The following is a 15,598-nucleotide window of genomic DNA, read 5'->3' on the forward strand; positions in this document are numbered from 1 at the left end:
AAAAAAGTGAAGCACCCAGAAGAAACGGTCGGATGTCAATGTAACTTCATACACAGACACACTATCGACAGGTATGTAAACGATCCTCTATGACCGCTACAACAGCCACCAGAGTATTAAAGATTTTACCATGTCTGGTAGGGTATAGAAGGGGCATGAACATTGTCAGATTTTCAATGATCACTGAAGGACACACATGTTGTGTACTTGTGCGACACAATTACCACCACCTTACAGAGTTGAAAGGGGCTCACTGTAGGCCTTCATTTGGCCACTTGGTCGAATCATGCACTATCTATGATTTATAGGGTATATGGATGTTTCACTGCCCTGCTGTTTGACTGGATGAGAGCGTGAAGGTAAGTATACTTGTCATCAGTGTTCCAGTAGACCATCACAAGGGAGGATCACCATATTGTACACTGAGCACAGTGTAAACCTTTTACACCTGTGCCTGCATTCCAAGCACAAGTAATGTACTCCGAGCACATTCTGTCATTCCACACCGTTTGTCAGGGATTAGCAGCAGCCGGCATAGGAAATTATCGTCCTATCCACAGGGTGCCATTAACACCATGACACGTTACTCCTGGAATCACGGTGTGGGAAGACATTGGGTATACTTCAGGTAACGGCTAGTAGCAAACGAGTGAATTCTGATACACAACAGTATGTGACGGACATCCAACGTCCTCGTGAGACAGTGTCCTAGTGCTGTGATGTTGAGATACATCAGTAGCCAGAAGAACCCCGGGCATACTCCCCACAGAATTCGTGTGGAACCACCATGAACATCAACTCTGCCCCAGTGCCAGTACCGAGGATATTGGGGACCATTTACAACAATTGTGGGCCAACATTCCTCTGGAAAGGATGCATGGCTTCATGATACCATTCCAACCAAATCAGTGCATGAATCCAGGCCAGAGTGAGGGCAAGATAATACTGATAAAATGTCAAGTTCTCTGTAAGTATGAATCAACATTGTGATCACTGAAGAAACATCACATTTCCTCTGAACACATTAAGTCTGATTTTGTTTCTCCCTCCCCTTTTGGGTCTTCACATTTTTTGTCAGGCAGTGCATTTAGGTACCTAGTGTACACCTTCAGAAGAAATGTCAGGACTGCCGACAGCTGCACACAGAAGTTAACACATTGTTCTAGTCTTTGTCTCCCTTTCATCTGGACATACGAGGGGGGACCCAAAAGTAACTGGAATCTTAATGCTGCACATCGTGTACTTGTAGTAGCAGGTTGCACCACCAGAGGGTTGTAGTAGGAGCTCTGCTGAGTCATTTTACCACACGGTGTCACCCAACAGTGATAAGTGTGGTTTCTCTGGCAGTTCTTCGAGTGTGCGTACAGTGCAGACGTGACACGAGGAAATGGCTAGTTCTTACTAACAATGTGTGGCAGTGAAGTTTTGTTTCTTGCTCGGCAAGAACGCAGCAGAAATGGTTGCAATGATTCAAACAGCCTACAAAGACCATGCTCTTAGTAAAACCCAAGTGTACGAATGGTTTTCTTAGTTTAAAAAGGGAGAAATGGTGGTTGAAGATCAGCCTCGTTCCGGTCGACCTTCAACTGCTCGAAGCAAAGACAACATAGGCAAAATCCGTGATCTCATCAGTGAAGATCGACACAGGACAACTGACCGACTCAAGAACTTGTCCAGGTTGTCCTGGAGCTCAATTCAGCGCATCTTGACCATCGATTTGGGGATGCGAAGAATGGCAGCAAAATTTGTGCCAAAGCTTCTTACCGGAGATCAAAGGGATCGTCGCATTCAAGCCTGTCTCGAAATGAAGGACGTGTTCAAAGGTGATCCACATTTTTTCAACATAATCAGTACAGGTGATGAGTCATGGTGTTATGGGTATGAGCCAAGAAGTAAACAACAGTCATCACAATGGAAGTCACCTGGTTCACCTAGACCAAAAAAAGCTCGACAAGTGAAATCCAATGTGAAAACGATGTTGATCTGCTTTTTGACATCAAAGGGATCGTACACTCTGAATTTGTCCCTGAAAACCAGACAGTAAACCAACAATTCTATTTGGAGGTTACGAAATGGCTTCGCAGAAGTTTGTCGCGAAAACGTCCGGCTTTGTGGGATTCTGGCACGTGGTTCCTGCATCACGACAACGCTCCCGCGCACACGGCTCTCAATGTGCCAGTTTTTGGCCTCAACGAAGACAACTACCTTGACCCACACGCCCTATTCGCTGGATTTAGCATCCTCGGACTTCTTCCTATTCCCGAGGATGAAAAGAGACTTGAGAGGGAAGCATTTTACGGATGTGGAAGACGTAAAACACAATGTCATGAAAGTGCTAGCAGGTATCAAAGAGGACGAATTTAAAAGGTGCTTCAAACACTGGAATGAACGTTTGGACAAGTGTATTAATGCTAATGGAGAGTACTTCGAAGAGGATTAAGGTTGTATTTGAAAACAATAAAGTATATGCTTTCTAGAAAGAAATTCCGGTTATTTTTGGGTCCCCCCTCCTATGCTCTCACTGGTGTTTATCCTTTACTTTTAAACACTGGTATACACAATGCCAAACCAAAACATAAAATGTCCTGTCTCCAGCTTCTGAAATGTAAGATACATGTTAATTTAAAGAGCTTTTATTTTAAAATATAGCTTTCATATAAATACAGTATAATCTGTTTACAAGTAGTTCAGCAGTTACTGTTACTAGACACACACACTGAATAAAATAGTAACAGAAACAAAATAATCATAGATGAGTGATGTACGAATTAAATGTTTTTAAGTTGAACATGACTAATTTTATAGCACCAAGAAGAATGTCACTACACACAATGCTGCTGCTCCCCTCTGTGTGTCACACTCGGATGCAGTCCCAGTGTAGTTTGTGGTCAAGTCTTCAGTATTTGTGCTATACACTGACACTTATTTCCTCAATAGCAAAGTTTCCTCTGTTCTTTTACAGTGTCCTATCCACCACTGGACTTAAATTTATTCAGAGGCTTTTACCACATTTCCACAAAAATGTAGAATGGGAATATCTCCCAAGCCCTTTACTGACTTTAAATGAAGATCTTCATAACAGTATTCTTATGAACAATCCACATGAATGATTGCCAGTAAATGTACAGGTGCTGCTTCCTGTATGCAGTTTTAGTATATCACACCAGAGTTGGAGGAAGAGGGACAGTTTGAAATTCATTTAAAAATGAACGAGTGGGAGCCAAGCACAGTTTATCAAGTATCCTTTCATGTCATACACCTGATGAAGCTGAGTTGACACATTTTACAAAGTAGTGCGACACACTTTAGGGGCAGTGGTGAAGAAAATGTCAATGATGGCAGTGCAAACTTATTAAAAATAACTGGTCCTCTTGATGATTAGATGAAGGTGACCTAACTAGTTGCGGAGCTTTGGCATCTGGTGATACAGAGTACACTAGAAAACTTCCTCTATAGCTCCAAGCATACAACAGTTGTCACATGTTCCCTGTTCAGTCATAATAATCAAAATGATGGGAAAGGAACAGTACACATTACCTCACAGAATCAAAGTACTGCTATGAACACAGCATAGCTCCAAACTAAACTGTCCTTTAAACTCCAAGCATACAGTAACAACCAGGTGTGTGTAAACTTAATGAGGCTAACTGTTGAAAATCATTTCTTGCTTTATTTCCATTTGTATATGTACATATTTTTGTTGTGAAAGGTACATATATGACAGTTGTCAATGAGTTCAAAATTTATACAATAACCATGGTTATCCTTTCGATTCGTTGCCATTGCAGTCGCAAACTTGCTCTCAATGGCCGTTCGTTGTTCCTTACGGAAGGAAAAAAAAATAAATAAATATAAATATATAAAATATCATGCCGTGGAAGGCTGTTTTAGCACGCAGTTTTGGTGATGGTAAAGTTTGTTTGAGCCCGGACCCTTCTGAAAAATATTACTGTTCAAATGAAAGAAGAAATAAATATAAAATAAATCTTTCATATATTTTTAGAGCAATCTTATAAATAAAATGATCTTTTCCACTTAGTTTAGAGGCATTAACATAAACTTTGCCACAGAATATTTGTCAAAAGGGCCCTGACAGTAAATGAATACAAAACTTAATTGTGTGAAGGGCCGTCCCAGTTTCAGAATTACATCAGTCTGATATGTTTAATAGAATCTCTGGCTTGCATTGTACTAACAAACCTCTGAGCAGTACCACAATAGTACAACACTTGATTTCAGTCACTGTTCGGATGACAAAAAGTATGCACCTCAATCGACAACAGTGAATACAGATAGGTATTATCGAAGCAATTACAAGAGACGCTTTTTGTGACCAGATTCTGAAATATCGTTATTTACAAAAGGCAGCAATCGCCCTTCACAATTGCATGGCTTAAAATAGTTTAAAATTCTCCACTCTATTAATAGGAGACAGTATTTCAGAGATTTTTGTGCATAAAATTTTTAGGAATACACACTATATACACACAGAGGCATTCTGCCCACTGACTGGGCACTGCTCAGAACATTTTCTGTACTGAATTCAAATGAGCTTCATCATTCAGTAGCAGTGAAAACAAGGAAAAAAATGATAGTTTTATAAGAAGGAACTTATAACAAATTAAACATTAACAAATAAATAGTGCTTATTGAAAGAAAAAACTGGAGAACCCAAACTCCAAAATAATCATCTGTATGCTACAGCCCAAATACAAACTGGACAGACAAAGTATCTGTCATATTGATGTATTATTACACAAATCTCAAGAATGTAATTTCGTGTGTTCACTTGCACTGCCAATTCTAGAGAAGAAATTCAAAAACAATAAAGTCTTATTGTAAACTGCAGAATAGTACAACCACAATAAAGTTACCTAAATATATATATCTGTTTCTTTTGCCACACAATTTCAAAAATAAGCTCTACTTTGAAACTATATATTATAGATATTTCACAAAAGATTGCATCTCACTGAGGGAAGACAAAGTAAATTTCACAAAAATGTAGCCAAATAGAAACATGTCGTCTTTTTTTGTTAGTGCTGCGGCCACATGCGCTTCTTCCCTTTCTCTTCTGAAAGCTGAGCTCATTTACTTTTAGCATTACACATTACAAAAAAAATTATAAATCGGCTGCACGGGCCATCCAGTGTTCGCTGTAGAAATTTCACTCTCACACTGCCCCAGTTTGCTGCTGAGGTCTTCACAGGTGTCAGCTAAAGCAGTTCACAAGGTTGGGGATTTCTAAGCACTGTGCTATCAACAGGTGAAATTCCGACAATGCGGCATAAGGAAAATCCCCCCGCGCCCCCCCAAGCACCACCTTTCCGCTTTCACAGAACGTCACTCATTCTTTCAAATATTGTGCATTTTTTGTGGGCAAAGCATCTATTTACAAATGAACAGGAGCAGAACTAGATCTTACAAACGTTGGTATTTTATCAAATGTAAAAACAACAGTGCCTGCACTAGAATTGCAAGGGCTAGATATCCCTCAGCACAGAGCAGAAATATGGGATGTGCAGGTGTCAACTCTTAGGTGCATAATTTCGAGTTTTACAAGCCATCTGTTGTTGCACGTCTTATCTGAGGAGAAAATAATCTCCAAAAATCACATTTTGCAGTGGCACATAGAGCAACTGCAAACGGCAAACTAGCGAAGCTCCCATATAGCACCCTTTTACTTATCAGCACCGAAAGCAATTCTGCCACCCTGTGTGTGTAGTAGTACACAAAGAGGGCGGGGGGGGGGGGGGGGGGGGGGGGGGGGGGGGGGGGGGGGGCGAGAAATGAGCGTAACTTCAAGTACGGAACTCGGGACGCAAAGTGACGTTCCCCTCCAGAGCGCAGCACGTGCCAACATCAGGCACACGGCAGGCACAGGGCTACACAGCACCCGAGAAAATCTAAGCAGCAGCGAGACAGCGTCCATCCACAAGACCGCTCGTCGGTGTCGGTGTCAGCCGGTTCGGCCTCGTCGGCCCGTACATCCGAGGGGTGGGGAGAAACTGTAGAGAGGGCACGGCTCCTAGAGGTCCGACTCGCCGTACAGTGCGGTCGAAAACGACATGTAGTCGAGTGCGCCGGGCACGGCATTGGGGCCCTTGTAGGGAGGCATGCGGTGGATGCAGTACTCCGCCTGGTCCGGGGGCAGCTCCCGCCGCAGCTCGTCAGGCAGGATGTAAGGCTGAAATGGGACGGACGTGTCAAAATCATTCTCCAATGTTCTAACTGATTAAAAAACTATATAACATCAATCAAACTCATTATTTCAACACCGTATAATTTTAAGATTCAGTTCAGTAAAATCACATATTTCATTAACGAAAATTTCAGTATCTCATTTGCAATGAGGTCCACAACCGTGATAAATTCTGGAATGATATCAATTTGCCAGTTTGTGTATTAATGTCAGGATTAAACCACACTTCATATTGTTCAGTATTATGTAGTTTCAGCTCTATAGCCACTCTGAGTTGTCTGCAATATGTATCAGACATAACAAAATTAAAATACAAAGCATAAATCAAGCAATGTTTGTTTACTTGTGGTTGGTCAACCATGCTCTGTTTCAAAGATATGTGACACAAACTTATCGCTGACTGTAATCGAAGTGTGTGGTTGTATGATAAAGAATAATCCGAGTACGTGTGTTTAATGGTTTATACTCTGTAAGAGCTCCATCTATTCAGTCAACTAAACAACCAGTGGTTGATTCATGTTTGTATTTTAACATGATATATCATATATACATATTATTTTATTAATTTTGGTTGGAGAACACTGCTGCTGTTTTAGTAGATTACACTGAAGGAGATACTGCAACCAGCCACCAGTTTTGTTGAAATGATTTTATTGTACCATTACCATTTTTGGGTCTGAGCCCATTTTAAGAGAGTCCATTGACTTTTTGCATGTTTCACATTTGTGTCTTCCTGAAAAGCTCTCCTTTACACATTATAAGACAGAAGTTTGATTTTCTTCTACAATCCATGCTGGGCCATGATCTGAACAGCTGTAAGAAGTCAACGCTACAATCTGACTATGGGCTCAGGCCCAAAAACTAGTAACGGTATAATAAAATCATTTCAAGAAAACTTAAAGCTGGCTGCAGTATTCCTACAGTGTAATATATCTGTTCTGCAGACACCCGAGAATGGCTGCACAGCCGAAACTACATAGTAATGAAAAATATAAAATAAAAGTATGGTTTCAGCATAATATTACCAGCCAATGTGGCAAATTGATATTGTTGAAGAAAAGGAAATTTCTGCCAGTTTCACTAATGTATTTTCTGGAAATAGATGAGAAAGGAACTGAAATGTAATAATAATATAATAGCGTTAGCACATTACTGATGTACTTAAAGCTAAGTGGCGTTATGAAACACGCACCTTTGTTAAGAAACTGGATTTCCACACCACTGTTTAAAATGAGATATTTAGAGAAAAATACCATTCATTTAATCATTTTCAATTAAGTGGGACTGCTTTAATCCAATCTGCTAATATTTTGTATGTATTTAGTGAAATTTGATTATAAATTTATTTGTCTTGACTGGGATACAAAGAAGCACTTGAATAACCCACTTTGGTTGTGCAACAAAAAAATAAGTTTATACATAAGGAAAAGAGTGTGTGTGTGTGTGTGTGTGTGTGTGTGTGTGTGTGTGTGTGTGTGTGTGTTTTTTTAAGGAAAGACTACTCATTTCCATCTTCTGGCGAAGTGCCAGTGTATCACAGTCTGTTTCCTCATACAGTGTGGCCAATTTTTTTGGTAACCTTCTTTCTTTGAGAAATATTTGTATCTTATTCTGCACAAAACAATATGTAATGAAACGTGCACTTAATTGCTGAACTACACCTCTGATGATAACAATAATATTGCATATGAAACTGGAAGAGAGAAACTGACCTTGTCACCCGCAAGGATGCGGAATGAGTCAATGACCTGCTCTGCAGTATCAGTGTCTGTGGTTTCGCGTGTCATGAAGTCCAAGAAAGCATCAAAGTGAACGTATCCAGTGTTGTTTGGATCCACCACAGCCAGGATACGCTGGAAGTCTATGTCACCCTAGAATTCAAGAACACATTTTTACATAGTTATATACATTCAACACAACTGGAGAGAGGAAGAAAGAGAAGGTTGAGCCACTTTACTTAGTCTTATGCAATCAACGTACAAAACAATACTGAAAAAACGGAAGTACACATTTCACCTATTAATAGCAACCTACGAACAAAGTATGTAACTTAACTGCACAAGTTTTCTTTAGATTAAAAGAAAATATAGACAATAAAACTATATTATCCCTTCCGACAGAAGAGGTCTTCAAGTGAAAATAACCAAAAATTTCAATTATTGCTGGCAAGAGCGAAATAAAGTTAGTTTCAGTATCAGCAAACATTTCTGGTTTGTCTCTCAAAGTTGGAGAACTTCTAGTTTCTATTACTGAGGTGCACAACGAAAAACAGAAGTATTCACATCATACTCCAAATGACAAATGCAATGTCTGAGTTGAAAAGAAAAAATGAAATGAGTGATCGCATACATTATATCCATAGTTGCCAGGGAAAATGGCTTAAGTTCACTTTCTGCAGTTTCCTCTTAACTGCAGACAGTGTATTTACACTTCTTTACCTCTCACATGTGGATATAAAGAGCCTGCTTACGGTCTCATTTACATAGCAAAATTAGTAATCTATGATGGTAGTTTTACGTTCATGTAGTAGCTGCTATTTCATCAGGATATTTAGATCAACACTTTTTCATTTGCCGCTGTTCCCTCAGAATGTGCTAAATTTTAGCAGTTACTGTATCGCCATTGGGCAAGCTATGTCTATCACAGCCCTGTCTGTCATCACATTTCACATCATGATTTACTTCATGACACTGCCAATCTTCCACAACTTTAACAAGCCAGTTGGAATGGAAGTTTCAAAGATACTTTGATATTTTGTTTAACTGTAAAGGGAATTACACTCTTTGGATGGGTCGACTACACAATTCTGGTGTTGCAGATATAGACTGCCATTGTAGGAAATGGGAACACCAACATATAAACTGAAAAACCAACTGGATCCCAGATAAGATGACTTCAGTGTAAACATAACCAAAGCTCTTGTTTGTAATGGCAGAGAATGTTTATACTTGACAGAGTGTACAAAGAAAATTTACATCTGGCAATGAGAAACAAGGAGGCATCATTGAACTACTTAGGGCGATACGAAGAAATAAGTGAAGTACATAGGCATAAGTGATTCCACAGTCTGATTCATCAATTTTCTAATCTTCGAAATCAGAATAAGAAAAGCTGTTGAACCTTCACTAGAGGAAGAAGAATGTGGCTAAAGTCTTACTTGTCAATTAGATACCTGCATTTGCTGTCTGAGATGACAATCAGGAAAGTTGTTGAAATATCATGTAAAGAGAATACGTCACAGTAACGTGTCACAATAACGCTTTATGAGAAGTCCTGGGAAAAAAATTAAATTCTCAGGTCCTCCTGCACATCAAGAATGTTATAGTCTTAAGAAACTGCATCAGAAAATCATTACAGTGACATGATAATTATAAGGAGATCAAATATTGTTACCAGTCCATAACAGCAGATAAGACTGAAATAAGAACTGGAGTTCAACATAGATGGTGCCCAATCACCACTCCTGTACATCATAACAGCTAATGCCTTAATTTTTACTTATGACGTAATGTCACAGAATGAGAGAGAAGTGGAAACACAAGCTAAACCAGATTTCTGGCATGATGAACCTATGGCACTGATTTTCAAAATAAAAATCAGCAAAACCATCACCAAGTTTAACGTTGACCAGTAATTCTCCAACAGCCCATTTAAGAATTGCAAATGAGAGAGAGACAGAGAGAGAGAGAGAGAGAGACAGAGAGAGAGAGAGAGAGAGAGAGAGAGAGAGAGAGAGAGAGAGAGAGAGAGAGACCACTTTCTAGCCCTTAAGTATACCTGGATAAGAATAATGAAGTAATTAACAGATAGCCATTTACAGGAAAGGTACTATACCAACCACCAATCAGACAATAGACTTGGCCACACCTGCCTAATCGGCTCACTATTGTCATACCACTTTGCTACTTCAGATTGGTATTGTTAACAAGAAATGACAGTAAAGAATATTTATAGAGGCCAATGTCAGAATACCCAGACTAGTGAACAGGGGTCGAGTGCAATGTGCCCTCTGCCACCAATTCAGCAAGAAGCCGTCTCTGAACAAGTAGATTTACAATTGACACACAAAATTCTTGGAAGTTGGTTGCATATGCCAAGGGAAGAGCACTGGTCATCCACACATGTCTGATGAAAATGTTGAGCATATCTGAGATGCATTCACACAGAGCCCTCAGAAGTCCACAAGATGGATACACCACAAACTTAAAATTCCTCAAACAATGGTAGGACATGTTTTGAAACAACACCTGAATAAGAACCCTTACAAGTTGCAGTTACTGCAGCACATGCATCCCTGTGACCCTTAAGAGGAGGTATGACTTCTGTATTTCCATTCTTCAGAACATAGCACAGAGCACTTCTTCCAAACAACTCATCTTTTCAGACAAATCAGTGTTCTATCTTTCTGGTAAAGTAAACCACCATAATTTAAAAATTTGAGGGTCACAAAATATTGGTGTCACCATTGAACATGGAAGAGACTCACCATAAACTGAATGTTTTTTGCACCGTTTCTATTCACACAGTTTATGGACCTTTCTTTTTTGTGGAGGAAACTGGGACAATAATGTCAAAACTGGACACGCTGCAAAAGTGGTTGTTTTCTCAATTTCACGAAGATTTCCATGATTTCATTTTAATGCATGACAGCACTCCATCTCACTTTCACCCCAAAGTGTGAGATGGTGCTGTCAAGATAAAGCTGAAATGTTGGTTTGGAAGAAGTGGACAGCAAGATCTTGTTCATTGCTTTTGGCCTCTCAGGTCACCAGACCTCACAACTTACAATTTTTTTCTGAGGGGGTATATAAAGCACAGAGCCTTTGTCCCACCTATGGTAGCTACTTTTCAAGATCTGAGAAATCAAACTGTTGTAGATGTCGATACAATAAACAGGGACATGTTGATTTGTGTGTGGAATGAAATGGCCTACCTTTTCTACACTCCTGGAAATGGAAAAAAGAACACATTGACACTGGTGTGTCAGACCCACCATACTTGCTCCGGACACTGCGAGAGGGCTGTACAAGCAATGATCACACGCACGGCACAGCGGCCACACCAGGAACCGCGGTGTTGGCCGTCGAATGGCGCTAGCTGCGCAGCATTTGTGCACCGCCGCCGTCAGTGTCAGCCAGTTTGCCGTGGCATACGGAGCTCCATCGCAGTCTTTAACACTGGTAGCATGCCGCGACATCGTGGACGTGAACCGTATGTGCAGTTGACGGACTTTGAGCGAGGGCGTATAGTGGGCATGCGGGAGGCCGGGTGGACGTACCGCCGAATTGCTCAACACGTGGGGCGTGAGGTCTCCACAGTACATCGATGTTGTCGCCAGTGGTCGGCGGAAGGTGCACGTGCCCGTCGACTTAGGACCGGACCGCAGCGACGCACGGATGCACGCCAAGACCGTAGGATCCTACGCAGTGCCGTAGGGGACCGCACCGCCACTTCCCAGCAAATTAGGGACACTGTTGCTCCTGGGGTATCGGCGAGGACCATTCGCAACCGTTTCCGTGAAGCTGGGCTACGGTCCCGCACACCGTTAGGCCGTCTTCCGCTCACGCCCCAACATCGTGCAGCCCGCCTCCAGTGGTGTCGCGACAGGCGTGAATGGAGGGACGAATGGAGACGTGTCGTCTTCAGCGATGAGAGTCGCTTCTGCCTTGGTGCCAATGATGGTCGTATGCGTGTTTGGCGCCGTGCAGGTGAGCGCCACAATCAGGACTGCATACGACCGAGGCACACAGGGCCAACACCCGGCATCATGGTGCGGGGAGCGATCTCCTACACTGGCCGTACACCACTGGTGATCGTCGAGGGGACACTGAATAGTGCACGGTACATCCAAACCGTCATCGAACCCATCGTTCTACCATTCCTAGACCGGCAAGGGAACTTGCTGTTCCAACAGGACAATGCACATCCGCATGTATCCCGTGCCACCCAACGTGCTCTAGAAGGTGTAAGTCAACTACCCTGGCCAGCAAGATATCGGGATCTGTCCCCCATTGAGCATGTTTGGGACTGGATGAAGCGTCGTCTCACGCGGTCTGCACGTCCAGCACGAACGCTGGTCCAACTGAGGCGCCAGGTGGAAATGGCATGGCAAGCCGTTCCACAGGACTACATCCAGCATCTCTACGATCGTCTCCATGGGAGAATAGCAGCCTGCATTGCTGCGAAAGGTGGATGTACACTGTACTAGTGCCGACATTGTGCATGCTCTGTTGCCTGTGTCTATGTGCCTGTGGTTCTGTCAGTGTGATCATGTGATGTATCTGACCCCAGGAATGTGTCAATAAAGTTTCCCCTTCCTGGGACAATGAATTCACGGTGTTCTTATTTCAATTTCCAGGAGTGTATGTTTCTTGAGTGATGCATGGTGCTCATGTTGAGTGTATGATACAGTATCTGCATGAACATACAACTCTGAACCATCCTCTATCCACGGACATCCTAAATGTGTTTCTAATCTTTCATAGTTTGTCTGTAATAACCAACTGAAATCTGTTCTTTCTTTCTGAATCACCCTGTACCATAACTTGCTAATGGTTTCCCCACAAACTGGTCAGAATAGAGAGGACTGTAACAGTGGCAGTTATAGTACCACATAAACTAATGCAATGGCAAACACACACACACACACACACACACACACACACACACACACACACACGGCCACAGACCTGGCTGCTGAGGTCACATTGACGTGTGGCCTCAGCAGCCAGAGACAAAGTGTGCGCGCGCACGCATTCCATCCTGGATTTTCCATTGTTGTATGTATAAAATCAGCTGCATTTTGAGCACAGGTGATGCAAATTATTACATAGTACTAAAATTTTTAGCAACATACAGAATTAATTAAATTTTTCATTTGTTTCCATAATGCATTTGTTTTTTATATCTAGTATGTTTGTGATGTTGCTTACAAAAAATACTTCACATTTGTGCACACAAGAAAGATAGGAGTAATGGCATTGTATGTGAGCTGTCAATGCTGGAAATTGTGCATACACATACCTGTCTGTCCTTGCCAATGCTGTAGCCGAGGCTGACCAAGCAAGACTTGAACTCCTCAGGTGTCAGGCGCCCAGTGCGGTTCTTGTCGAAGTGGTTGAAGCTGCTGCGGAACTCATTGAGTTGCTCCTGTTGCCAATGACATAAAATAAGCCATTCAAATGAGGACAGCCAGTTAGGTCACATGTCATCACAGCTTCTCAAGCGATATTTTAAGAGCAAGAGAGATATTTTTCTTCTAAATGAGGACACTTTAATGTTTCTGCAATGAGGACCATTTAATACATTTTTCCAAAACAATTTCAATGGCACTTCATCCTCTGGAACAGTCATCAAATAATTTTCTCAGAGCATTTTTTTGCAATTGAGCATTTTCATCCAAATCTAGTTAAAAACAAGAAATTTTTGGTCAGTCTCAAAGTCAAACATTTCCTCATTCCCAAACCCAAAAATGGTCTAACGTGATTTATCTTTCCTACTTTTTTTTTAAAAAAAAAAAAAAACCTTGTAATGGAATCAGCTGATGCTATATTCTGATCTTCCCTAGATAATGATGCTATATTTATGGACTCTGCCAGATAACGAATCAAACCGCTCTTATTGTTGGGCAAGTTGACAATGCCTGATTGCTAGAGGATAGTTATGCTTTGGTGCACACTGTCATTTCCTTATTCAGCCAAGTGAACTATCGTAACTATTGTGGTGGTTTCCACCAACATCTATCAATATTGTCACATCTGTGTTACTACCCAGCAACTTGCTTATTTTCAGTTCACTATGTACGCAGTGAGTTAGTAACTCTTATAATTTTCTTTACGCTGATAACTATTTTATTTTATTGTAAACTTACTTGCCTTTTGTTTTATGTTGCAGTGTACTTGTCCAAGTGTAGTAAGTGACAAATGCTACAGAAGGACAAGTCACAAAAATTACTGTTTTGTGCGAGGGTTGTATCAAAAGTAAGGTTCCCTTTTTTTTTTTTTTTACAAGTAGAAAACATTGTTTATTGTTATTAATTTGTACATGGTTGAATAGCTTACACTTTTGTCTATTTTTTCAACATAGTATCCATTTTTTTGACATACTTTTGAAGACTGTGCTCCAGCTTCTGTATTCGTAAGTCAAAGTAGTCTCCCGTCAACCCAATGAGGAAGCGTGTGACCTCTGCTCAGACTTCATCGTCGCTCTTGAAGCGTTTGTCACGTAAGTGTTCCTTTAGCTTGGGGAAGAGGTGATAGTCACTGGGAGCTAACTCCGGGCTGTACGAGGGATAAGGCATAACAGTCCACTCAAATTTCTTCAAAAGTTCCTGTGTTTGACGAGCGACATGGGGTCGAGCATTGTCGTGGAGAAGCACTACTCCCTCCTTCAGTCATCCTCTCTGGCAATTCTGGATTGCTCGCCGGGGTTTGGTTAATGTTTCACAATATCTGTCCAAGTTTACTGTCATCCCAGGTTGCATGAAATCGGTGAGGACTCTCCAATCTTTGAGCAGCTCACTGTTGATGCTTTGGACAATCGCACCCGAAACCGGCAGTCTTCTACTCCATTCTTCATCGTGAACTTCCGTGCGACCCTCAGCAAAAGCCCTGCACCATTTGTGGACAAGCTGAACGGACATACACTCTTCACCATAAACCTCAGTCAGTTGCCGATGAACTACCATGGATGGTAACTTCCTTGCAGGGAGAAACTGGATTACTGCTCTAATCTCGCACTTGGCAGGAGCGGCGATCAACGCTTCCATCTCCGACAGCTGCCAGCCAACACTGAGAGACTTAGCGAATCGAGGGCAGGGGGGCTCCAGAGCGGGGGAACCACTGCGCATGGCACTGTTGTCGGATTTAGCCTAAGACGTTCCCTCGAGGTTGTAGCTCATTGGGAACCTTACTTTGTTACAACCCTCGTATGTTCCTGAAACTTAGAATGTTTACTAACATTTCCAAAAATATTAAATCAGTTTTCAGTCCCAAGTGGTTACGAAGTCACATTATTCTTGGTCATTTCTTTGAGGCACTTAATAATTACTCCTTTTATTAGTCTCAATCTTCAGCTAACCTTCTAGTCAGAAAGGGGGAAAGAACCAGACCCATCTGAGACCCTAACCTAAAAACATGAAGAACTCAGAACTCCCATACAATTTAGTTTAGACAGGCTACTCATATGAAACCTCTTACATTTATGTCCATACACAGCAAATGACTGTCAAGAACATAGCAGAGGCTAATTCCCATTTTGCAATTTCATCTTTTTCGATTCATGTATCAAGATCATAAAGAAGACTGCTTAAATGCCCCTGTGCGTGCTATAGTTAGTCTAACTGGGTTTTCATGAATCCTATGGGGGCAATACATAAGGGGGTTCTAAGACATTCCT

At 41.5% G+C, this 15,598-nt stretch overlaps 1 protein-coding gene across 1 annotated transcript in view; it reads right to left on the bottom strand.

Moving 5' to 3' along the window:
- Positions 1 to 3,650: 3,650 nt before the first annotated feature.
- LOC124716890 (alpha-actinin, sarcomeric) overlaps positions 3,651 to 15,598 on the bottom strand; it is a 498,216-nt gene continuing 486,268 nt past the window's right edge. The window contains exons 15-17 of the mRNA XM_047243442.1: positions 13,226 to 13,351; positions 7,915 to 8,073; positions 3,651 to 6,187 (exon numbers count right to left, since the gene is read on the bottom strand). Of these exons, the coding sequence (XP_047099398.1) occupies positions 6,029 to 6,187; positions 7,915 to 8,073; positions 13,226 to 13,351 (444 nt within the window). The 3' untranslated portion in view covers positions 3,651 to 6,028. The remainder of the gene's footprint in view (positions 6,188 to 7,914; positions 8,074 to 13,225; positions 13,352 to 15,598) is intronic.

Source organism: Schistocerca piceifrons, chromosome 9 (assembly GCF_021461385.2).
Source record: "Schistocerca piceifrons isolate TAMUIC-IGC-003096 chromosome 9, iqSchPice1.1, whole genome shotgun sequence".
NCBI classification, from domain to species: domain Eukaryota; kingdom Metazoa; phylum Arthropoda; class Insecta; order Orthoptera; family Acrididae; genus Schistocerca; species Schistocerca piceifrons.